Source organism: Eptatretus burgeri, chromosome 1 (genome assembly GCF_056783735.1).
Source record: "Eptatretus burgeri isolate ZD-2024b chromosome 1, Ebu_testis_v1, whole genome shotgun sequence".
In the NCBI taxonomy this organism is placed as follows: Eukaryota; Metazoa; Chordata; class Myxini; order Myxiniformes; family Myxinidae; genus Eptatretus; species Eptatretus burgeri.
Genome location: NC_140961.1, coordinates 139,518,096 through 139,543,447, shown reverse-complemented (window position 1 = coordinate 139,543,447; position 25,352 = coordinate 139,518,096). Strand labels below are relative to the sequence as shown.

General features: G+C 45.2%; 1 protein-coding gene across 1 annotated transcript; it reads left to right on the top strand.

The window, feature by feature from the left end:
* The first annotated feature begins 7,518 nt into the window (after positions 1–7,518).
* On the top strand, positions 7,519–24,378 carry ATAT1 (alpha tubulin acetyltransferase 1). Its single transcript, XM_085845161.1, has 9 exons — positions 7,519–7,750; positions 16,021–16,081; positions 18,849–18,940; positions 20,371–20,428; positions 20,621–20,734; positions 22,158–22,259; positions 22,492–22,537; positions 22,662–22,734; positions 23,421–24,378. The coding sequence occupies exons 1-9, from the start codon at positions 7,677–7,679 to the stop codon at positions 24,292–24,294; spliced, it is 1,494 nt and encodes a 497-aa protein (XP_085701287.1). The 5' UTR covers positions 7,519–7,676; the 3' UTR covers positions 24,295–24,378.
* The last annotated feature ends 974 nt before the right edge of the window (positions 24,379–25,352 follow it).

Genomic DNA, 25,352 nt, shown 5'->3' with positions numbered 1-25,352 from the left:
GGTGAATCACCCGTGACAGGATGAATGGCGTTCTTGTATTTGGAGCAAAAAGACATCGACCACCGTCTGCACAGGTGCAACACCCCCCCCCCCTGCGCAAAGCCCGTTTCAACATCTTAACAAACGACTCCGCCTGCCCATTAGTCGCAGGATGATACGGTGCGGACCTTCGATGTCGAATACCATTTTGATGCATAAACTCATCAAATACACCTGCGATGAACTGCGGACCGTTATCAGAGACCAGGATCTCGGGTAATCCTTTATTAGCAAAGATCATCCGCAGTTTCTCTACTGTACTGTTTGCTGATGTATGCTGCATTACTACAACCTCCGGCCATTTAGAGAATGCATCGATCACAATCAAAAACATTTTGTCATTAACCGGCCCCGCAAAATCTACATGGACCCTCTGCCAGGCCCTATCTGGGGTCGGCCATAGTCCTGAAGCTCGACGCAGGTTATCAGCATCTGTTTGACACGTGGTGCAACGCTTAACCAACCGCTCAATGTCTTTGTCCAACCCCGGCCACCACAACAGGCTACGAGCAAGACTCTTGGTCTTCACAACGCCAAGGTGACTGACATGCAGTTCTTCCAAACACCGCTGCCTGAAATTCGGTGGAATCACCGCCCTCATTCCTCACATAACGCACCATTGGACCAACGACAGCTCCGATGCGCATGACGCGAAAGGCTGAAATGCCGGTGTTGAAGGTAGATCGCTCCAATTCCCCGTAGAAATCGCCTGGACGACACGGGCGAGCACTGGATCATGAGCCGATTCCACCGCGACCTGTCTGGCCGTGATCGGCCTGCTTTGGACCTGGCCCAGCGCGAACACATCAACCCGGTCGGCCGACTCAGACGCAGCTGGACCCTCCGCACACGGCAAGCGCGAGAGCCCGTCGCAGTTAGCATGCTTCTCGGTGCTTCGGAACTGATTATCGTAATCGTAAGCAGCAAAAAATAGACACCACCGCTGTATTCGCGCAGCCGCTACCACCGGTACCTCGCGTTCGGCTTATTTACCGCTTATTTACCCGAACATATATTTACCGCTACCACCGGTACCCCGCGTTCGGGTCTCAGGATGAATTGAAGTGGTTTGTGATCCGTCTGCAAAGTGAAATATCACCCCAGCAGGTATTTATGAAACCTCCGCACACCCCAGACGAGGCTGAGAGCCTCACGCTCAATCTGGGCATATTCCTGCTCTGCTGCGGACAGGGTCCAGGATGCAAAACAAACAGGCCGCTTGGAACCATCGTCCATCCTGTGGGAGAGCACTGCCCCGATGCCATATGCAGAGCTGTCGCATGCCAATAAGAGCGGACACGCCGGCTCGTAGTGCACGAGGACCGTATCCTCTGTGAGCAGCCGCTTGATGCGCTCAAACGCCACCTGGTGTGCAGGCCCCCAGGCCCAGCGCTCGTCCTTCCTGAGCAACCGCATTAACAGCGCAAGTTGTGAGCTGAGCCTGCGCACGAACCTTTGGTAATACTGGGCCATACCAATGAACGAGCGCAGCTGCGTCTTGTCGCGAGGTGGTGGCATGTGCTGAATCGCCTCCACCTTCCGAGGGGCTTTCAACAGCCCCTCTGGTGTGATGATGTGCCCGAGATATTCCAAGCGCTGCTTGAAGAATGCGCACTTGTCCCTGTTCAAGCGCAGGCTGCACGCTTCTAGCTTTGTCAGCACTTGGGCAATGTTCGCAAGGTGCTCGTCCGCCGTTTTCCCTGCAATGAGCACATCGTCCAGGTAGGTTTGAGCGGGCAGGCCAATGAAAACCTGATCCATGGCTTTCTGCCACAAGGCTGGGGCCGAAGCAATCCCAAAACAGAGTCGGTATATCGATAGAGCCCTTGACACGTGTTGATTGTCAAAAGGTCGCTACTCCCGGGATCCATCGGCAGGTGAAAATTTGCATCACACAGATCAAGCTTCGTGAAGTATTGACTCCCCCGCCAATCATGCATATATTTCATCGATTGACGGCAGTGGATATTGCTCCACGCTGAGCCCCGGGTTAACCGTGGACTTGAAGTCCCCGCACAATCGGACGTCTCCATTCCGCTTCAGCACCGTGACGACCGGGGTGGCCCAATCTGAGTACGACACCTGTTAGATCACTCCACAGGCCTCCAGCCTATCCAGTTCACCCTTGACCTTGTCCCACAGGGCATACGGCACCGGTCGTGGTTTACAAAAACGAGGAACCACCTCCTCCTTCAGGAAGAGCTTTGCCTCCAGGCCCTTGAGTTTCCCAAGGTCGTCGCAAAACAAACCTTGATGTCTTTGAAGAATCTTCTCCAACTGATCCTCCCATCAGCTTGGCACGGGTTGCACAAGGTGAACGGCGGCCCAGTCTAGCCTGATGCGGGTCAGCCAGTCTTGGCCTCGGAGAGACGGTCCCCTCCCCCGCACGACGTACAACGGAAGCGTGGCGACCTGGCCTTCGTACCGCACAGACACGTCTGCCATCCCGACTGGCGTTATCTTCTCGTGGGTGCACGTGAACAGTATGAGGTCGGACCTGATAAGCCTCAGGCCGTTGAGTCTATGCGCGGTCTGTTCGCCGATGATCGACACCGCCGCTCCTGTATCAACCTGAAACGTGATCGGCGTTTTGTTCACTTCGATTTCCACCGTCATCGGGCGCGCCGCCGCAGGGGCAATTGAAAACAGGCCCATCAACGGCTGCCGGTTCCACCCCGGGTCGCCTCGCACATCACCGTCCATGACCTTAACGGTGGCCAACGTCCCTCGGCACACACGCTTCAGTTGACCCACCTTGTGACAACGTAAACACACGGTGTCTTTATACGGGCACACACGGCGCAGGTGTCGACCTCCGCATCCCAAACACGTCCACGGAGTCACCTCGCCGCTCGTGCGGCCGCACGGCGACGTCTGGCCTCGGCCTGCACCGAAGGTCGCGCGTGCGTCCCGGGGCACTCGCGACACCGCGTGGGCCCCCGGGCCATCCGGCAAGCTGCGGCCGGCGATGGCCCGAACATCTCCGAGAGTCTGCTCGACAGCTGTAGCAGTGTCGACCGCTGAGGTGAATGTAATGGCTTCACCCTTCAGCCGTAGAATCGCCGAAACCATTTTTGCATCTTGTAAACCAGAAATAAAACGATCTCTGAGCCGAGCTGGACGCTCCTCTGCCGTGAACTTGCAGGCCACGGAAGAATGCTTCACTCGCACCACAAAATCAGCGACGCGCTCCCCTGTACCTTTCGCGAGGCGATTGAACTGGTATCGAGCAAGCTGTAATGACTTCTCCAGCGCCATGTGTGCTTTCATCTTCCGCACAATGTCCCGAAATGACAGCCCATCATCACTGGGCTTGTCCGGCGCCACCAAATCACTCAGCAGTCAATAATGCTCCGCGACAGCGAGGCGAGCAAGATCGACTTCTGTTTGCTCTCGTCGACCACATCATTCGCATGGAAATAGCACCCCAACTGTTCTGAAAACAATTCGAAGTCGTCTCTGATGAAAACGGGCACCTGTCCGTGAGCCGTGACTCGTCGATCAACCATCCTCGTCAGCCAACTGTGGTGTCCGAGGCGCAGCGGAACATGGAGAGCGAGAGCGTTAGCAGTAACTCCGCTTTATTGCGCGTCCGAATGTACATCACTGCCACCCCAAGCGGGCGAGTCATGATATACGAAACCCCAATCACGTGATACAGCACACCCACCATTGCGTGAAGTAAAAGATCAGCAGGTCTCAGGCAATAGTCCTGGGTATTACTCCATGGCCCAGTGCAATTGGAAAGATCCCAGGTATATAACCACAATATATCATATATGCACATAAGTCGTACACATGTTTTTGCTTCATGTATGTACATCGAGTTATTTTAAATGCGATAAGATATAGACAAAGCCTCAAAACAAACGAAACACAATCGGTGAGTTTCTTCTTCTTCGTTTTGATTCCGGTTTCGGCTCCAGTGTGTGTTAAAGCGAACTAATTTTTATGTCCGGTTTATTATCCTCGTCGTGTTTATTGGTTTATAGTCTGCAAAAGAATCAGCAAATGAAAATTACTTTCCCTTTTGTTTCACCGAATCGATGCGTTAGAGTTTCTTCTTCTTCATTTTGGTTCCGGTATTGGCTCGTGCGTGTGTTAAATGCAAACGAATTTTTATCTCCCGAACATTCGTTTGTTTTTAAATGCAGTCTTCTTTCATATGTGGCACATGCCTGATATGACCATCATTTGTTGTGTCTGATGCATTGCCCCTGTACATTCGAGCGACAGGAATTATTGCCAACTCTTAGTGAAGGACACCATGGGATCTGCAGCAGCCAAGACGTCTCGTCGAACGTCCATCAGAGGGACGGCACACACATTGATGAATCACTCTGCCTGTGAAACACCAGGATTGCAGCTTGTAACGGGGTTGGGATTCGAACCCAGGCAAGACAGCTCAGTGGTTGTCATCTATCTAAAATTCCAGCAATGTGTGTGTGTGTGTGTGTGTGTGTGTGTGTGTGTGTGTGTGTGTGTGTGTGTGTGTGTGTGTGTGTGTGTGTGTGTGTGTGTGTGTGACCGCTGTTTCTCGACAACCACTGGTTCGATCTAATTGAAACTTGCCAGGTATATTGCTGGGCCCTGTGGATGTGCCTTTCAAGGTTTGATATTAATCGGACAAGTGGTTCCCAAGTTATGGCAATTTATTTACCAACCAATGACAGAACACGTTGCTGCGTAGGCGTGGCCGATGGGGAAGAGAACCTCAGCCGCGTTCCCCATTACGGGTTACAATGTACGGACTTCCGGTTAGTGATGACTTCGTGTATTCCAATAATTTCTCGATTTCTTATTCGCATTTATAGATAAACACAATGCCCCAATCCAGTCGTCGTTTACGAGAGTGAAGGAACGGCCTGTGTGGTTCTTTGAAAGTTTTTTGTTTGTTTGTTTTTACACGTATGGCCATGTACGTACGGCCACGCGAGAGCAAAGGAACGGCCTGTGTGTTTGTTGTTTCTGGCACGCGGTTTGAAATTATTTTTTGCATGTATGGCCATGCACGTACGACCACACACGTACGGGCACGCACGTATGGGCATGCACTAGTCTATCTATAATTCCAGCAATCTCTGTGTGTCTGTGTGTCTGTGTGTCTGTCTGCGACCACTGTTTCTCGACAACCACTGGCCAGATCTAATTGAAACTTGCCAGGTATATTGCTGGGGACCTGTGAATGTGCCTTTTCAAGGTTTGATATTTATCGGGCAAGTGGTTCCCAAGTTATGGCCATTTATTTACCAAACCAATGACAGGACACGGTGCTATGATATCACGATTGACGTCATAATTCTTCTTCTTCTTCTTCTTCTTCTTCTTCTTCTTCTTCTTCTTCTTCTTCTTCTTCTTCTTCTTCTTCTTCTTCTTCTTCTTCTTCTTCTTCTTCTTCTTCTTCTTCTTCTTCTTCTTCTTCTTCTTCTTCTTCTTCTTCTTCTTCTTCTTTGCACGTATGGGCACGCACCAGTTTTGGCAAAAAAGGAAAAGAAAGCTGGAAGTTAATTTTATATATTTATCATGTTGACTGAAACCAAACTAAGTATAAGGACCCCCTCAAAAGATCTTCGGTAATTAAAACAAGTACTGTATGACGTATTGCCTCAAATCAAATCATGATGCATGGATCAGGTAAGAATATGCAAGAATAATAATCTGAATATTCAGTTTCCTCTACAGCACCATGTTTGATTTTTGTTCGAGTAACTGTATCCATACGAATGAGTTTTGTTTTTATTCCAGTCACCGTATTATATCCCAGCGAGGTACCCGTGCTGGATAGACAGGAGGGGCTGGACATCCGGTTCGTGAAGGACTTGGGCAAAAAAAGAATGGCGAAACTACAATGCCGAATCTGTGAAAGTCACAAGTGGAACCCCTCACTTGATTTCCTCATTCTCCTTTAAACTCAATCTCCCGATATTTTCATTCTAATCACAAATTAATACGACATCATTAACATAAGAAAATACAATTTTACAAACACTCGTGAGGTAAATGAAGTACTGTATTTTGAGGATGTCATGGCGAATCTGCTAATATCATGGGCGGAACCCCTCACTTGATTTCCTCATTCTGCTTGAAAACTCAATCTGTATATTTTCATTCAAACAGCATCTTTCCAATCACAAATTAACACTACATCATTAATATAACAAAATACGACGTCACAAACACTCGTGAGGTGAACGAATACAAATGCCATTGTGACGTCACATCCGGATCGGGAGCAGCTTTTCGTATTGATCGAAACTGAAAATCATCATTGTATTGAGGTCTTTATGAAACCTACAACCTACCTCATGACACCGGCTGGGACCCTAAAACGTTCCACAGAAGATTTGGTAGGGCTATTCCCAAAACTGAGGGAGTAGTTCGGGGACAGACGGACACTCGGACTTTTATAACAGATTAATCAACTCAAGTGAGATTCACTGGAAAGGTCGGTATAGTGGTGAAGAAGAAATAATAATTTATTACTGCCTTTAAACATATCGCCAGAGTACCGACATTACGGGCGATCTTGTTCCAAACGTGCAACACGGTCTTCTGACGCATACCTTTATTTGGGCGGTGTATGAGCAGCTGACGGCTGCTTCAATCGCTCCACGAAAATAAAATAAATAACCCGGGTTACATGCATGAAGCGAAAACATACCTCGTGCTGATAATTAATTCAAAACACCTCACCGCACTGAAAAACGTGCTGTACATGGTGAATAATTGTAATACCCTCGCACACCTGCAGGTGGCACGACACACACACACACACACACACACACACACACACACACACACACACACACACACACACACACACACACACACACACACATACACACACACACACACACACACCTGCAGGTGGCACGACAGACACACACACACACACACACAGACACCTGCAGGTGGCACGACACACACACACACACACACACACACACACACACACACACACACACACACACACACACACACACACACACACACACACACACACACACACACACACACACACGCAGGGCAGGGCGACTCCTCAATGCGTGTGCTGTCCCTCGAACGGACGTGAAACTTGGCGTCTCGTCTGCGAGCATTAGTTTGTGGACGTTAAAGATCACACGGTGTTCTTCGCGAAGAATGGGCGAGCCATCTCCGGCACATTAAAGCAAATTCTCGCTTTGGTGCTGCCGAAGCAGTTTTGTTGGCACAAGGGTTATCCTGGGTGCTTTGCCATGGCCTTCCCAGAATCCCAGCGTTGTTTGTTCGTACTCTGTCATTTTAAATGCTGAAATGTCTCGCCCTTGGGTTGCCACAGCAACCTCCCAGGCCGTGACTCCACCGAGTCTGGCTATTGTTTCCACTTTCCATCTATGCGATTAATGTTGACGCCCTTAAGCCAGGATTAGCCAATCACAGCGCACAATGGAGTAGATTGAGCGACGTGATTGGCTAATTACTGGAGCGATCCATCGCGCGCGTGTGACGAGGGGGTTTTATCGAGATCGTTTCTCGACGGCGGAAACAGATGCGCTGCTGACGGTGCAAGTTTGTCGGCGGTTCTCCGGTGTACTGTGGAATCCTTCCTGATACCCCCCCTTACCCCTCCTTCCCTCTCTTCCGGAGTACCCCACGATATGGAGTTTCCATGTAAGGTGAACCATGTGCTGGAAGATGTGCTCAGCACGCTCACCGCATTTGGACAAGCCGGGTGAGTTGCCGGGTGTTCATTGATGTTCATTTCTTCTGGGTTGAGCTGTGTGATCAAAAAGTGAGGCTTTCGAGTATTGCTTTGAGAATTGTTCTCGCAAGATACCTCGTTGTGGTGGTATACCTGGTAAATATGCAGCGTCTATACGTTGAATTAACACCAGGTGGGTTGACTCAGCCTGTCATTCTTCCTTGTGCAAAATGAGTGTCAGGTGACTGGTAACGGGGGCACTGCATCAGCGGCACAGCCGTGCTCCCAGAAAAAGATGCAGGCAAGCAGCCACATGTTACACACAAAATAAATAAATAAACTCGTTTGTGAACTCACACTTGTAGTAGCATTATTTAATTATTTTGTGTGCACACACATCGTTACAATCGGATTCTAGCCTCAGCTTCCCGTCCACTTCTGTGATAGCACTCACATCACCAGGGGGTGATATTTTGTTAACATACACACATACATACATACACACATACATACATGCCAGAGACTTGACAGAAGTGAATAGACATTATTTTAAAATTATTTATTTATTTAACATTTAAAGTCCATTTGATCCATTTTAATACATACACGAGTATTTTGTAGACTTGCCAGTTACAGATTTCAACGCTTTTACTCTTTCAGGCAGAGAACTAACGAGTTCTGAAATTGTCTCTTGTGGGATTTCTGCCCAGGCTTCACTTCACGCAAACGGGTTAGCAATTCTGCCCATGATGTTGGTTTCCTGGACGATTTCCGCACAGCTCGATCCAATATGGCCCAGAGGTGTTCAATGGGATTCATCTACAGAGACCGACTTCGCCATGGAAGTCGCTTGATCCCATTTCTATCCTGCCATTCTTTGGTCTTTTTTGCAGTGTGGCATGAAGTCGCTTGATCTCATTTTTGCATCTTCCATGAAGAGAGTGTTGTTTTTGAATATCTGGCCAGTGGAGAAAATGGGGAGAAGTCCATCCTCAAGGACAGAAATGTGTATTGTAGAGTTGATGTTGCCAACACACTCCACAAGCTATGACCGACCAGTGCTCCAGACTGCTCCCCACACCATCACTGAAGAACCACCGTGTTTGATAGTTGGCTGCAATCGGTTCAAAGAGAACTCTTGACTGGGAAGTCTCCAGGTCCATACGTGTCCACCGTCAAAAAATTGAGTAAATTGGGACTCACCTGAAAAAAATGACAGCTTGCCAAAACTCCAAGGGTCTGGTGGCCATATCGTCAGCCCACTTTTTTCTCCTTTCAATGTTGGTTGGTCTAAGAAGAGGTTTTCTCCTAGCTGCTCCCATTGCAGCCCAGTTGATGAGGTATACACTGCAGTTCTTGAGCTAACTTGGACCTCCTCTGCAACATCTGCTGCCTTGCAACGGAGAGTTGTCTCAATGGACCGCTTGACAGCTCGAAGGCATCTTTCTGAGGGCCCAGGTCGACCAGAACGGGAAGCTGTGGATTCCTTACCTTCGCTGGTGAATTGCACAATCACCGGATTGACCAAAGAAAGTGGAATGCCAACGTTCTGAGGTATCTAACGCTGGCTGACTACACCTTCCGATTGGCCAACAATTAGTGTGCTCTCTGGGTTTGATGCACAGTTGATTGTCGTACACGACCCAGGAACTCGTTTCTGCAAATGAATTGTCGAATATTAGTTCAAATCGCTCAGTAAAAATTGCTTTATACAGATAAAAAGAATAAATTTAAGGTGTCTATTTTCTTCTGCCATGTCTCTGAACCACATACACAATGGCTGCATGATAGTATGAAATGTGTTCTCTTACAAGGAAATTCAACGGAGAAGGAAGCTGAGGAAGGCCCATAAAAGCCAATGCTTTTTTTTTTTTTTAGCAACTAATGGTTGCTTATAGGTACTGTTGCGAATTCGCGCCAGCCGGCGTGCGAACGGCCACGTGACTCGAATCGCGGCACGTCGCCCACCGGACGGGCAATTCGGTCGTGACCCTCCGGGAACTATCGCCCGGAGCCAGTCACGGGTGGGCCTTTCGACCTCACCACAATCGTGCCAATCGGCCACCCGCATAGGATAGGGTTGTTCGCCAAACTCGACCTACCGAAGTACCCACGCGGATGGTAAACCGGGCGATCGTACCTCGCCGCAGGTCGACTCCGGACACGAGCCGCTTGGGCGGCCCATTCCGTACTATCGGGATAACCGAGCGGTGTTATTGTCGACCTCGACGTTTCAGATTAATTACCGGGATCTTGCACCCGCTACGAACCCCTTACATGAGGCAGGATGGAGAGTCAATGGAGAAAAGACAAAGCGAAACGGAAACAGTTCAACATGCAAGCACTTTATTTACACGACACACGGAGAGCACACATATAGAGCCATACAGGAGTGAAAAATGCACATATAGCAATTAAAACAATGATGCACAAAAAGCAAATTTAATACGGCAACACTTATACAGTTCTACTTTACAAGACAAGGCGCCACAAGATCCATACAAAAACAAAAGAAAAGGCCACCCTCAAAGACAAGGGGGCAGACGGGGCCCGTGGGCCTTTATGGCGTGGGACTTGGCAGACCGAACGAGTCCCACGAGACCGTTGCAGGTTACCTGCACCCTCGCGGTGCGATGGTGGGCGAGCTCTCTCCGGCGCTCCTTGTACGAACGCGCAGGTCCGCGCGACACAGCTGGCAGAGCGGCACCTCCAGTCCGCGTTCCTCCGCGACGTCCGGACTCTCCACCAACTGCAAGCTCCAACGAGTGGGTCGCTCTACGGACCGCTTCTCCAAGACCCAGACGGGCAGAAGACCATGAACCGCCGACTGATACTGACACTCTCACCGACCACCCTGACCTGACCTCCTCTGACCTGACTTCCTCCTCGCGGCGCCTCCGTGCGCCCTTTTATTTCCCCGGCACCCCGCCCCTCCCTTCGTGGCACGCGGGAGGGAGCATTCCACCAGAGAAATCGGGGCGGGAGTTGAGTTTCCAACCGTCATTCTTGTTTACCAGAGAAATCGGGGTGGGAGTTGAGTTTTCAACCGTCATTCTTGTTTACCAGAGAAATCGGGGCGGGAGTTGTTGTTGTTCCCCTTTTGTGTTCGTGGAGATGTTGACGGTTGCTGGCGGAGTGGTGAGGATGGCGTGGTTGTTGAGAGGCAGGTGTGATTGTTGTGAAGCGGCGTTGTGGTTGGTGGTTGTGACGTGGTTGGTTCAAAATAAAGATAGAACAGAAAAATGGCTATCTCAAAGCGTCGCAGCCCGAATGAATTGCATAAAACCCGTCAAAACAACGGGTTTGGGGCAAACTACACATGTACTTAAGAGATACCTCACCTACGGGACCTGGATGGTGGTTTGCGAATTTCCACAGCCGTAACAGTACTGTATCCTCTAAATGCTAAGCATCAAAAGCAAGGAAGCACCACATACCATTTTAAAAATGCTGAGCCTCAAAATCAAGGAAGCGGCACATACCATATTAAAAGCAAGGAAACGGCACATTCCATTTTTAAAATGCTGAGAATTAAAAGCAAGGAAGTGGCACGTATCATCTATCTATAATTCCAACTGTGTGTGTTTGTGTGTGTCTGTGTGTGTGTCTGTGTGTGTGTCTGTGTGTGTGTCTGTGTGTGTGTCTGTGTGTGTGTCTGTGTGTGTGTCTGTGTGTGTGTCTGTGTGTGTGTCTGTGTGTGTGTCTGTGTGTGTGTCTGTGTGTGTGTCTGTGTGTGTGTGTGTGTCTGTGTGTGTGTCTGTGTGTGTGTCTGTGTGTGTGTCTGTGTCTGTGTCTGTGTGTGTCTGTGTCTGTGTCTGTGTCTGCTGTTTCTCGACAACCACTGGTCCGATCTAATTGAAACTTACCAGGTATATTGCTGGGGACCTGAGTATGTGCCTTTTCAAGGTTTGATATTAATCGGACAAGTGCTTCCCAAGTTATGGCCATTTATTTACCAAACCAATGACAAGACACATTATTGCATGGGCGTGGCCAATGGGGGAAGGGAACCTCAGCCGCGTTCCCCATTACGGGTTACAACGTACGGACTTCCGGATAGTGATGACTTACTGTATTCTAATAATTTCTCTTTCTTATGCGCATTTATAGATAAACACAATGCCCCAAGTTATGATCGTTTTCATATTAGACGGTGCATAAATTTCGGTAACATCAGAGTGAGCTGGTGTGCTCCGAACCAGGAAGTAATTTTTTTTTTCTCTCTCTCTTCTCTTCTCTTTTTGTTTTTCCTTGCGACGACATTTCGAAAAGGTAAAATACATTGGCGCTAATTGAATAATTTGTCATTAAAACTAAATTGCGAATAATCGTAACTGTGATATGCGAACTTCCGGGCCACGCACGTACGGGCACGCGAGGGCGAAGAAACGGCCTGTGTGGTTGTTGTTGTTTCTTGCTCGCGGTTGGAATATTTATTTATTCTTTTTTTAAATTTTATTTTTGTTTGTTTTTACGGGCACGTACTTGTATTAAAAATGCTGGGAATCAAAAGCAAGGAAGCAGCACATGCCATCTTAAAAATGCTGAGATTCAGAAGCAAGGAAGCAGCAAGTATCATTTTTAAAATGCTAAGATTCAAAAGCAAGGAAGCAGCATGTACCATATTAAAAATGCTGAGTCAAAAGAAAAGAAGCAACACATACCATTTTTAAAATGCTGGGAATCAAAAGCAAGGAAGCAGCACATGTCATTTTTAAAATGCTGAGATTCAAAAGCAAGGAAGCAGCACATATTTTTAAAATGCCTTAATTCATAAAGGAGGAAGTAGCACGTACCTTTTTTGAAAATGCAGAGATTCAAAAGCAAGGAAGCAGCACATACCATTCATTTTTTAAATGTTGAGAGCAAAAAGTAAGCAGCATGCACCATTTTTAAAATGCTGAGAATTAAAAGCAACGAAACAGCACATACCATTTTTAAAATGCTGTGTCAAAAGCAAGGAAGCAGCATGTACCTTTTTTTTAAAATGCAGAGATTCAAAAGAAGGAAGCAGCACGTACCATTTGCTCATTTCAGTGCTGCAACACTGGTGCTCATTTCACAGACCTCAGAAGGATGACAGGCTGAGTCAACCTCACCTGGTGTTAATTCAGTGGCCAACAGGGCTCAAACTCAGGACCCTAAGATGCCAAGGCAGCCACCCTAACAACGAAACCAACACCAGGCTAAGAGGGGAGAGGAGATGGGAATTGTAAATGAGGCTTTTGGGGAGGTATGAATGCAAAAGTAGGAGAAGTGAGCAGGATGTCAGATATTTTTGTATGTACATGAAATGTAGATGGTCTTTTTATGCCAAGCTGATGTACTGTTGACCGATTTTGAGCCATGGCATCCTATAAAATGTGGGAAAATGGTTGAGAATATGACACGCTTAACTGTAACCAGAGGAGCAGAAGCAGTAAAATGTTCATACTAGATCTAACAACCGCACACAAGATGAAAAGCAGAGATTTGTACACAAAGTTTGAGGGTTTGAAGGGCACAAGCAGAGAGCTGGACCTGGTTCTGCTTTTGATTTTCTTTCTGTTCAATAAATAGGATGTTCTTCTTTGATCGTTAAGTCATCCCTCGGAAAAACAAAACAACTAAGATTGAAACTGTTTAACCCGTCTGCTGCACAGTGGGAGATGGAGTTTTGCAATCGCTTCTGTGTATGTGTATGTGCATGCGTCTGTCCAGGCCATAACTTTTTTCCCCATTTGAGCTTTTGTCATCAAATTTTCAACAAACCTTAATGATGAGAATAGGGAGAAGACTAATTATTGGGTCAAAATGGTCAAAAAGTCAGAGTAAGTACAAATATGCCTTATTAACCCATCCGCCACGCAGTCCGAAACGGCCGGGTATTGAACTTTTGTAATTGCTTCCGTGTTTCTTTATTTGCCATTTGAGCTTCTGTCATCATACTTTAAACAAACCTTTTATTATGAGAATATGAAGAACACTGCTTAATAAATTTTACTTAAAAAAAAAAAAACTTTCAAGAAGTTTGACCAAAGATGTTGCTAAACATAATTAGTGAAATTACAACACGAATAATTTGAGTACAAGGAGAACGTGGATGGGCTTTGTGTTTTAAGATGCTTTCTAGTTTATTCTGTGGTCAGATTGATGATCTAAAGTCTAAAGGAAGTGTAATGTGACGTATTCCGAGTAGAGATAGAACAATCTATTGTAATTTCACTAATTATCTTTAGCAACATCCTTGCTCAAACTTCTTGAAAGTTTTTATTTTTTTTTATTTTTTTTTATTTTTTTTTTTTTTTAAGTAAAATTTATTAAGCGGTGTTCTTCATATTGTTTTGTACTTGTAATGGTATACTATTTATTGTTTATTGTTTTGTACTTGTAATGGTATACTATTCCTGGAATGGCTTCGATAGAATGGCTTCCAATAAATAGCAATAAATACTTGGTAGTCTGTAAGCTTTGTACCAAAAAACAACAAACAAAACAAAACATTTTTATTTTTAAACAAAAAAGTTGGTCGGATAATGGAATTCTTCCATATGGATCTGTCATTGTTGTGTGCAAACCCAAATGTTCCATATCTTTTTTTGACAGTTTAAATTCATATCTTTGTCGGACAACCTCTTGGCTTTCTTCCTTCCACCACGACTCCACGAACTTTATTGCTTTCTTTGCGGCTTAATATTCTGACTTTTGCTGCACATGACCATGCCAACCAGGTCTTCCCTTCCTAAATTCTCCTTCACTTCTGATTCTCATCCTGATGTACCATATTCTGTGAGAGTGCTGGTGCTGCCAAAGCAATTTCTTACCAAGGGTAATACTGGGTGGTTTGCCATTGCTTTCGCAGCAGTAGTTAGGACAGTAATTTATAATTTATTCAGGGTGCCGGTGATGGCTTGCCTACTCTTCGCAAAGGATATCGTGGGATCTTTAACATCCATCAACTAATGCTGCAGACGGGATGCCCAGTTTGATGTCCATCCGAGGGACGGCACACTGATTGATGAATCTCCCTGCCTGTGAAACACCAGGATGGCATTTTATATCTGGAATGACATTTTAACCCAGGATAGCTCAGAGATGAGTGTGCATAATTCCTCTAGTCTAGGCTATCTTTCCACCCATGACAAATGCGAGATTCAAATTAGATGTTCTTAACACACCCCCTTTTACTTGGAAGACAGGAAAAGAGTATTTCACAAAATTTGTTTTCTGCACTATCTTGCCCCCGACCACATGCCTCTTGCAAACTAGACTTGTTGGCGAATTGGTTAGAGTGTCTGCGGTTCGGACGCCAACTGAGTCATACCAAAGACAAAGACGCTGCTTTATTGTTTGACCCTCACGATTTAAATTGAATAGAGCACAGACAAATAACCATCAGTTGGATATCAATGCATTGGCTGTAATGGGCCTGATGGCCTCCACTTGCATTGAAGTTCCTTGTAAGTAACTCAAATTTTATCCTGAGTCATTAACCTGTAAGAAGGGATGCTTTGAGTACTTTCTATTGCATCCTAAGCCTGGTATTGGCTTCATGATTAAGGGGGCTGGCTTGGGACTTTAGAGTTCTGAGTTTGAGCCCCTGTTAACCGTTGAATTAACACCAGGTGGGGTTGACTCGGCCTGTCATCCTTCCTAGGTCAGTGAAATGAGTACCAGTGTACTGGGATGATAACCATTCAGGGTAACCTGCGTCAGAGTGGTGATCCGTTGAGGACTGTACTTCTTGCCAATGAAACTGCCTTGGCAGCCCTATGTGCCTTGAAGGCACGAAAGGAATTGTATTATTATATTATTGCATCCTAATGTTTCCCTCTTTATGTTAATTTAGTATGGCAAACTCCAGCTAATTTCACTGTTACTTTATTTGTTTATTTTTGTTAATTATTTACATTTAACTGCATTTACCATGCACTTTAGTATCAACTTGTAAAACACTGGTGCCACGTGCAGGACAGGCCCCTCTCTCTGAAGGGTCATGAGTGAGACACTTGGCTTTTTATTAACTATCTTTGAGTGACAAGTTAATTATCTTGGGACCATTTTGTTTCTTCCAGAAACTTTGAATCCAAATCCTTAATACCTGGAGTCCGAAGAGCCTTTAATCAGATTTCAAGGAAAAACTTCTGGGGTGGTGGTTCATTGTCCAGAGTACTTGCTTCTGTATCAATTTCAAGTTACCATTCATTTCTAGGATGTTCCAAAGAATGTATTGGTCAAGCTGGCCATTGTAATTTGCATTGCAATGTTAGTGTGTGCGTGTGAAATTGGTGAACGAGCTAATGGAATGAATTTGTCTGCAGCTTGCAATGGAGCAAAGAGCTGGAACACATTGTCGATGAGATGGGGAAAGCTTCAGCCAAGGTAAAAAAAAAAAAACCCCACAGAAAACGGTATCGGCTTTTTCTTTTAAAATGAAGTCAAACGACAATATTTTATTTCGCTTCGTACACGCTTGGCAAGCAATACATCTATCTACAATGGAGCGGATGCGGAAATGGCTGTATGTACAGTGCCTTCAGAAAGTATTCACATCCCTTGACTTTTGTCACATTTTGTTGTTACAGCCTGAATTTAAAATGAATTAAATAATGAATAAAAAATTGTCACTGATCTCCACAAAATACCCCACAATGACGAAGTGAAAACTTGTTTTGAGAATTTTTTACAAATCCATTAAAAATGAAAAGCTGAAATGTCTTGCGGCAATAAGTATTCAACCCCCTGAGTCAATACTTTGTAGAAGCGCCTTTGGCAGTAATTACAGCTTCGAGTCATCTTGGGTATGTGTGTATCGGCTTTACACATCTGGATTTGGGGATTTTCTCCCATTCTTCCTTGCAGATTTACTCAAGCTCTGTCAAGTTGGATGGGGAGTGTTGGTGAACAGCAATCTTCAAATCTTACCACAGATTCTCAATGGGATTCAAGTCTAGGCCACTCAAGGACTTTCACGTTCTTGTTCTGAAGCCATTCCAGTGTTGCTTTCGCTGTATGGTTGGGGTCATCGTCCTGTTGGAATGTAATTCTTCGCTGCAGTCGAAGGTCTTTTGCACTCTGAAGCAGGTTCTCTTCAAGGATTTGCCTGTAATTTGGTTCCATTCATTGTCCCCTCTATCCTTACAAGTCTCCCAGTCCCTGCTGCTGAAAATCATCCCCATAGCATGATGCTGCCGCCACCATGCTTCACGGTAGGGATGGTGTGAGATTGGTGTTGAGCTGTGCTCAGTTTCCACCAGATGTAGTGCTTTGTATTCAGGCCAAAGAATTCAATTTTCATCTCATCAGACAACATAATCTTTTGCCTCGTGCTCTCAATCTTTCACGTGCCTTTTTGCAAACTCCAGGCGTGCTGTCATGTACCTTTTTCTCAGGAATGGTTTACGTCTGGCCACTCTCCCATCAAGCCGAGATTTGTGAAGTGGTGCAGAGATTGTTGTCCTTCTGGCATATTCTCCCATCTCAGCCAAGGAACTCTGTGGTTCTGGCCGATAAATTGATGACGCAGAGATCAATATAAAATGAGCAACCCAGGTTTTAAATGAAACCACCATGATGATAATTTACAATGACCTCCAACAGCTGTGGTTGTAGAGAGGGCTGCTGCTCAGAAATCTGACAAATCTGACTTTAGGGAACTAAGATAAGTTCATGAAGCAGCAATCTAGGTTCTAACTGCATATGTTGGACATTCTATAATTGATGGTAAACGTCTTGAATTATTATCACTTCATTCTCGCGACATGACAATGCTGGAAGAGAGAGGCTTCGATGATTTCACATCGGAAGCATTCACACTGAGAATCTTTTGAGCCACTTCCAGGGGGCTATTAGCATGAAGAGGCAAAGCAAAAATCAGGGGAATATAAGTGTCCTGGGTTTACATCCACCTTGTAGGCTAGTTCTTGTTTAAAAGGTAAAGCCCACAAACGATGCGGCTTCAATGAGGAAAAATGGCCATAATTGTGCTCCAGCCAGGTATAACGGACGGAAGCTTCACGAAGGTTGTCTCCAGATTTCATGCGATGGAGGGGATTTGATCCCGCACGGCATTTGTCAATGCATGGACGACAATCTCATGGCCGTTGATGAAGCAGAAGAGGAACCAACATACAGCTCTTCATCCAACAATGCAGAGTGGGACTCCGACTAATCGATTATTATCATTTCATTGAACTGTCAATAAACAGGTATCTGTACTGATGGTATTGGTTCCCATCATGTGCTGCCTTTTTTGGCTGCTGGTTGCATCATTGGTTAGGGGCGCAGCTATGCCGCTGATGCAGTGCATATGATGCGCTGATGCAGACCAGTACAGGGTGAGTCAACCCCCTGGTGTTAATTCAGTGGTAAGCGGAACTCAAACTCAGGACCCGAGGATCCCGTCACCACCCTAACCACTAAGCCAACACCAGGCTACATGGTATTGATGAAATAAGAAATATGAACAATGACAACACAGGAAGAATATCTAATGTTGATGTACCATACTCTTTACAGTGTTGTTGTTGCCGGAGCAGTTTCTTTTGCAAGGGTTGTATTGGGTAGTTTGCCATTGCCTTCTCAGCATTGTTTGTCCATGCTCTAGGTCTAGACTATCTTTTTAAATGCTGTACATCAAGCAAGGAAGCAGCACGTTTTTAAGTCTTTGGTATGACTCTGCCAGGGTTTGAACCACCGACCGAGCACACAGACTCGGAGCGGACACTCCATCTATTGCACCACCGTGTCTGGTAGAAGTATATGAAATGAGCATTTTCAATACCTTCCATTACCGTAACTATTGTGCATTAAAACGGTTAAAGAATTAAAATTTTGACTTGTTCGGTATTAAACTCTATTTTTTATCGAAAGCGATGGCTATGATGTGTGAAGTGGGAAAGATGCTGATTTTGATAGATTTCAGCTTCCTTCGGTGTGTTCCGGTTTTCACCCAAAATCTGAGACGGACATGAACTTTAACCCCGTGCTGTGGGACTCTGGCCAGGACGGTGCCCACAAGAAATGGCCTTATGTAAACTCATTTGAAAGCCCTATCAGAAATTACCATTTAACGTAATAGCCTCAGACACGAGATAAACTCCCACTAGCTCTTGCTCCATATGGTAATATGTTCCTTGTGTACCTGTAGGCACAGAACCTCACCTATGCTGTTACAAGTGCGGCTCGGCTCATGGCAAGCAATCACACCTTGTACATCCTGAAGGATCCCTCTGCTTATGGGTGAGCATATCAAGCTTGGTGGGAGAAGGAGTGGTGGGAAGGGGAGGCAAACAATGTGCAGTTTGTGGATTTTTATCAGTCGAGACCAACGTGATACAATTGTCCTATTTTTATTATAACTGTGTATATCTCATTTGGTTTAACCGATGGGAAGGGATTTATTGTTGGTCGTTATTTGCAGAGAAAGGATCATTGTTCTGCAAGATGCCCTTTTTGAACTTCGACTCGTGCGTCCAGATTATTGCATGATGATGTTGGTTAGTTTTATTACTCCAACGGTTTAAGGTTTTCTTCGGAGGATGGCACACCGACACCGGGGTGGAGGGACAAAATAGGAGATCTGGAGGAAGAAAGGACAACGGGAAGAATGAGAGTAGGTGAACAAGCTGCATCCAGGTGCAAATAATTCTCAATCACAGAAGGGGAAGGGGAAGCAGGGGGAATAGAATAAAGCAAAACAAAAACTGAGGGTGAATGAGCAGGGAGCAGGGGGGGGGGGTGAGGAGGAGGACATGAAAAAGATAGTGTTGAAGAGGATGAGTAAAGGTAGAAAATATCATGGGTATGGATGGGGAATGACCTGAAATGGTCGTGAACAGCTGTCTTGACATCCTGAAAGGTAGAATGAGATTCAACTGGCTGAGGAAGTTGGTTCTCCCGGCAAGAGAAATGAGGAACGAATGAGTGGTGAGCAATGAGTCTGGATTTTGGGAGTTTCACCAGAAGGAGCTTATTTGCAGACAATGGGTGCAGGACCAGAAAGAGGGCAGTAGAAGACAGGGAGACCACGGACCTTTTTTGCAATGTGAAAGTGATGGGCCCAGAGACACAAGTTCATCGCGGGAGATTCCAATGATCTTGAAGGTCTTGGTTTTCGCAGTGTCAAGCTGAGAAACGTGTGACGTAGGGGTGCCAGCCCAGAAGGGAGAGCAGTACTCCATCAAACGCTTCCAGAATGCCTTTTCATCGATTCATCTCCAATGGAGATAAACCCAAAATAAGATACCTGGCTGAAGAGCATGCTACCAACTGAGATATTCTGTTCGTAATTTAATCACCAAGACCATCATTATTAGTCCCCGACCGGTCTCACCGGAGGGGACAACAGGTTTGCTCTCCGTCCGTCCCACCTGTGGTTTTTCAGACTTTTCCCCCATACCCTTTAACATATTGAACTGAAACTTGGAACATGGCTTTACTATGATAAGTTACAGAACAAGTTCGGGTTTCAGGGTGTTTCATCAATTTTTCACGGAGTTATGCCCTTTTTGGACTTAGAAAACATCACATCGGAAAGGGTCACGTATTGCAAAGCAATTCTCGCTCTTGTTCATTCTGGCTTAGTTTGTGCAGGCATTTTAAAGCTAAGCTACCACTACCGACTACCTTTTTACACATTTGCTTTTAATTGTTGATATTTACCTTTTCAGGGGCAAAGGAAGTGTCATTGGCTTTTTGAAAGTCGGAAGAAAAGCGTTAATTCTTTTGGTGAGTGTGCTGTGAATGGAGGGTATTTCATCCTGACATCGGGGAATGAGAGTTAAAAAAATTGTTCATCATCAGTCAATGGGTTTTTTTATGTTGTTTATGTCCTGTCGGAGAACTTGATGTAGTGCTGGAAATCACAGCAGTTCTCAGATCTGTCGTTTCCAATAATTGTGTGTTTACCTGCATGGACAGGATGAGCTGGGGAATCACAAGGAGTTGGAGCCGCTGTGTGTTCTGGATTTGTACGTGCACGAGTCCCAGCAGAGGCGGGGTCATGGACGGCGACTCTTCCAGCACATGCTACAGGTGTCAAAGATGTCGTGACAGCTGAGCAGGCTGACTTTAACCTGTGATGTTGTTCAATTTTGTTGGTGGCATTCCCAAACCACCCCACATCGTTTTCAAATCAACTTTTTCGTTTTGACACACATTTGTTTTTATGAAATGGGTCTACTTCGATGCTCTTCTTTTTCTATGATACAAAGCAAAATGTGAAAAAGTGATTATTCTGTTGTTTGTTTGTTTTTATGGTTCCGTTGACGAACGGAGGCATTATGTTTTCGGGTTGTCCGTCCGTGCTAATTTTCTATTTTCTATTTTCTCTGCAACTGCTTATCCGATTGACACAAATTTTTTACCATTGGTGTGCCTACTCGTGTAGGTTTTAATGATATTTATGACATCATAAGTCATGTAGTTTGGCAGCCATGTTGTTAAAAAGGAAAAACTTTGGACCTCTGTATCTCCGAAACTGCTCCATGGAAAAAAATTGAAACTTAGCACGTGGGAAACAAGTGTGGTTTTTTTTATTTTTATTTTTGATGTCATACGTGGTTTCGTTATGATGTCATAATTGCATACGTCAAACGGTTTATCCGATCACTATGAAAATTTGAGGATCGAGGGCTAAATTGTTTCGTGGGGGGGGGGGGAGTTTACAAGGATATTATGCACAGGAGGAGACCGTTTGGTCCATCATGCCTGCGCCACACCAATACCAGATTTAATAAATCCGTCAATACCCTTTACCTTTGTGTGCAGCCTTTTGGCTGCTACACTGGTCCTCGTTTCGCTGACCTCGGAAGGATGACAGTCTGAGTCAATCAGCAGCTGGTGTTAATGCAGCAGCAGCAACGGGGTTTGAACTCAGGATCCTAGGATCCCAAGTCACCACCCTTACCGCAAAGCCAACACCAAACTCCAAAGTTGATGCCAACCAGAGTTGATGACGTCATCGGTCATGTGATTTGGCAGCTATTTTTTTTGAAGAATAAACTAAAATTCTTCTTCTCCAGAACGGCTTGACAGATCGACTTCACCCACATGTTCCCCAAGCCTTCGGGATATCAGGGTGTTCATGAATAATTAATAGGTCACGTGGTCTGGCAGCCATTGTTTGATTGAACGAAAATCTTAAAAAATTTTTTTTTTTATCTTTAACCGCTTCATCAATCGACGTGAAACATCACAATTATGATCTCGTGGTGATGGGGAATATACGTTTTAAATTTGAACCTGATTATTTAATATTTTGAAGCCAGAATTATTTAATATTTTGAATCTGGGTTGAGGGATTTAAATCAAACTTGGTACAAGTATGTATAATGATGTAATAATGTGGGCGGATGGCATATCTGGCGACTTTGAAGAGTGTCCTTGTAGTTCCTTTTAAAAATCCCAAAGTTTTTTTTTTTTTTGACCTTTTGCACCAACTCATTCCATCCATCAGGCGCAGAGTGTGTTGCCAAAGCATCTCGCTATTGATCGCCCTTCAAGCAAGTTTCTTTCATTTCTTTGGCAGCACTACGACCTCCACAAAACCATCCCTCAGGTAAGTCATAAAGCAAGGTGCATTGAATAAGGGGTAGTGTCAGAATTTGATGTTGCACTGTATACTGCAATTGCAACGTCATGTGCTTGTGGAGGTACAGTGTACTGTACTTCTTTACAGTGTGTGGTGCACTTGTGGGGTACGATTTAGAGTGTTCACTTTCAGGAGGTGGTATTCGTAAGCCTGCTGAGTGTTTATAAATGCACCTTGTTCTCACCTCTTCTACCCTCAGACAAACAATTTTGTCGTGTTTGAAGGTTTTTTCCATGATCAACCAGGTAGGATGACGTGTGTGTGTGTTTGCCAAAATTATGATTGGCATTGTCGTTCTGATGGGTTCGTTTTGTTTGCTGTTCATAGCACCTTCCTTGTATTGATCTTGTTCATGATGGGTATGTTCAGCTAGTATGCAAGATGAGCGACGACGTCGCCGATCCTGGATCACGAGTGGTAACAGTGAGGGGCGGTGCAAACGGTAAGAATCAGAATCTTTGAACTGGGTACCCAATGCATGAACCCTGACCTGGTGCACGCAAATCATTGTGTTGATCGGACTTAAGGGAAACATCTCTTATCATCAACACACAGCCATTTTTAATTCCATTTTCCCTGCTAGAGCGGGGGTGAGCCTTGCGGGCCCCATGACAATCTTCTCCATCATGGTTCTCTTTTTGAGGCAATGTTTTATGGCCGGATGTCCTAAAGATCTCTCATCAGTTAGAGAAAAATTAGTTCCTTCAAACTGATCATATGAGCCAACATCATTCAACAGATCCTTAATTCGAATGAGTACCGAGCTGGTACATTGTAATGAATTCAAATCACCCCCTCTGGGTGAGTTTTGCGAAGCAGCTCATCATTGCCCGATTTTAAATAGTTCATAATGTCAACAGTTGTGATTAAAAAGTAACTTGTTGTATGTTTAGTTACGATGTATTTCCTGCTGTCTTCCTGAATACGCAAGTTTCTATGAAATTTTGTAAAATGATGTTTTGCAAAAAAAACTTTTATCGTAACGTTCTGCAAGTGAAGTTGGTCAATGTTTTTATTTTATTTTAATTTATCAATTTATTTTTGATAACATGGTCAATTTGTGATTAGACTTAAAAATCAAATGAATCATGACTTATCCAGAAAGTTTCACACACTGACTGTTTACAGCTCTGATGGATTTAGTCTGCCACCAACTGCACAGTCATCATCGTTTGTTGGTGCAAGAGTGGGCGCTTCTTCAGAAAGACAATGTCAGGCACTACCGACCCGATTGCTGCCACTGAATTCTCCTCAAGCCAATGCAGTGACCTCACCAATGCCCCAATATGTGGGGCAGAGTCCTTGCCAGGTTTCTGAAGACAGATCGTCGAGACAGCCTCAAAGCACATGGCAGAGCCCATGGTCACAACCATCATGGCTTTGTTGCGATACCGGTCAAGGGAATAAAACGGCGGTACACCAAGAGAAAGATTCAGCCAATGTAGTCACAAAATTCAAAAGCAAGAATTCCTCAACCATTGCCTGCACAGAACACAAAAACTCGAACATTTCTTTGACCTACGATGGCAAAGAACCCAACGAGGAGGATGACGGCGTGGAAAGCAAAGCGAAGATCACTTTAACCAACGTCATCCTGCATGATGACAGACGCGAAGCAAATCCAAGCAAGCATAACAAAACACCAACTACCTCAGTCACAGGAGTGACACCTGAAGCTGGACAGGAAAGTGGAGGCCAGATGGCTGCAAAAGTTCAGAATGATATTAATCAAGCAAGCACCAACATTGGGAATTCCATGAACACTGTTGGTCAGCCTTTTGATGAAACCGAATCACAAAGTGCGTCCGATTTGTGTACTTCACCATTGGAACTAACACCAGCCTCCTTGGACTTATCGGTCTTACCCACCAAGCCTCCATTGACGTCGGCACAAAGGGAAGGGTCCCAGTCGGAATTTGCACAAGCTGCCGAGGCTCGGACTTTGGCCAGAAAGCCCGACGTTGCTCACAACCTACGATTTCGAGATACACGTCCGTGGTAGATAAACTCTGGCAAATTTCGGATTGACACTTGTCATTTTCGGTGGAGTTGGGTTTCAGGATTAAAGGTTGTGGTGGAATTTAAAGTTTTTTCTCTGGAATTCAGATTGGGGGGAGGGGGGGGGAATTGAGTCTTACGGTCAAACTTTGAGATGTACCTGGTAAAAAGTACACTTCAGTTCTTCACAAGGGGACGAAGGAATGAAGACAATTATAAATGAACAGGAAATAAAGCTTATATGTATATGTGGTAAATGTTACATGCCCAGACCAGGAATCGAACCCAGGACCTCTGGAAAACTGTACCAGTGCTCTGCCATCTGAGCTATCTTGGTGACCCACTGGCTGAATACACAATTCTCCCACATATCGATTCCACTCTCTTTCCCCTGCTGCTTTTTTCTCCCCACATGTACATATAATCTTTATTTCCTGTTCATTTATAATTGTGTTACTACACCCCCTGTGGTGAATAATAGCAGTCATGGGATTGCACCCCCCCCCCACAGGGGGAAGACCCTCTCGTGGACATGCCCTTGCTGCTCCGATGGTTGGCAGCGAGTGCCCTGGAAGCAGCGGGGGAAAGAGAGTGGCATCTACATGTGGGAGAATTGCGTATTCAGCCTGTGGGTCACCCAGATAGCAGAGCAGTGGTATGGTTTTCCAGAGGACCTGGGTTCGATTCCTGGTCCGGGCATGTAATTTTTCCCACATATAGATATAAGGAATGAAGAGATAAACTTTAGTGATATGATTATTTATTCCTAATACATGAAACAACCCGTGCCTGCAGAAAAGATTATTTATTTATTTATTGGAAAGCCAGCTGCATTTTCCATCCAATCATCATGCAACTTTGTTGAAATATTCTCCATGGGTAGGTGCTCCCCATATTGAAAATGCTGTGTCCATTGCTCAGGATGTTGTGGAGAAAACAAATTTAAAAGCAAATAAAGGTGAGGGTGGAAAAACAAAAAGGAAAGAAGAAAAAAAAAAAAAAAGAGGGCCTCGGCCGACGCTCCACAACATGGTCAAGGATGGTTGTTGATGCCTATTACTA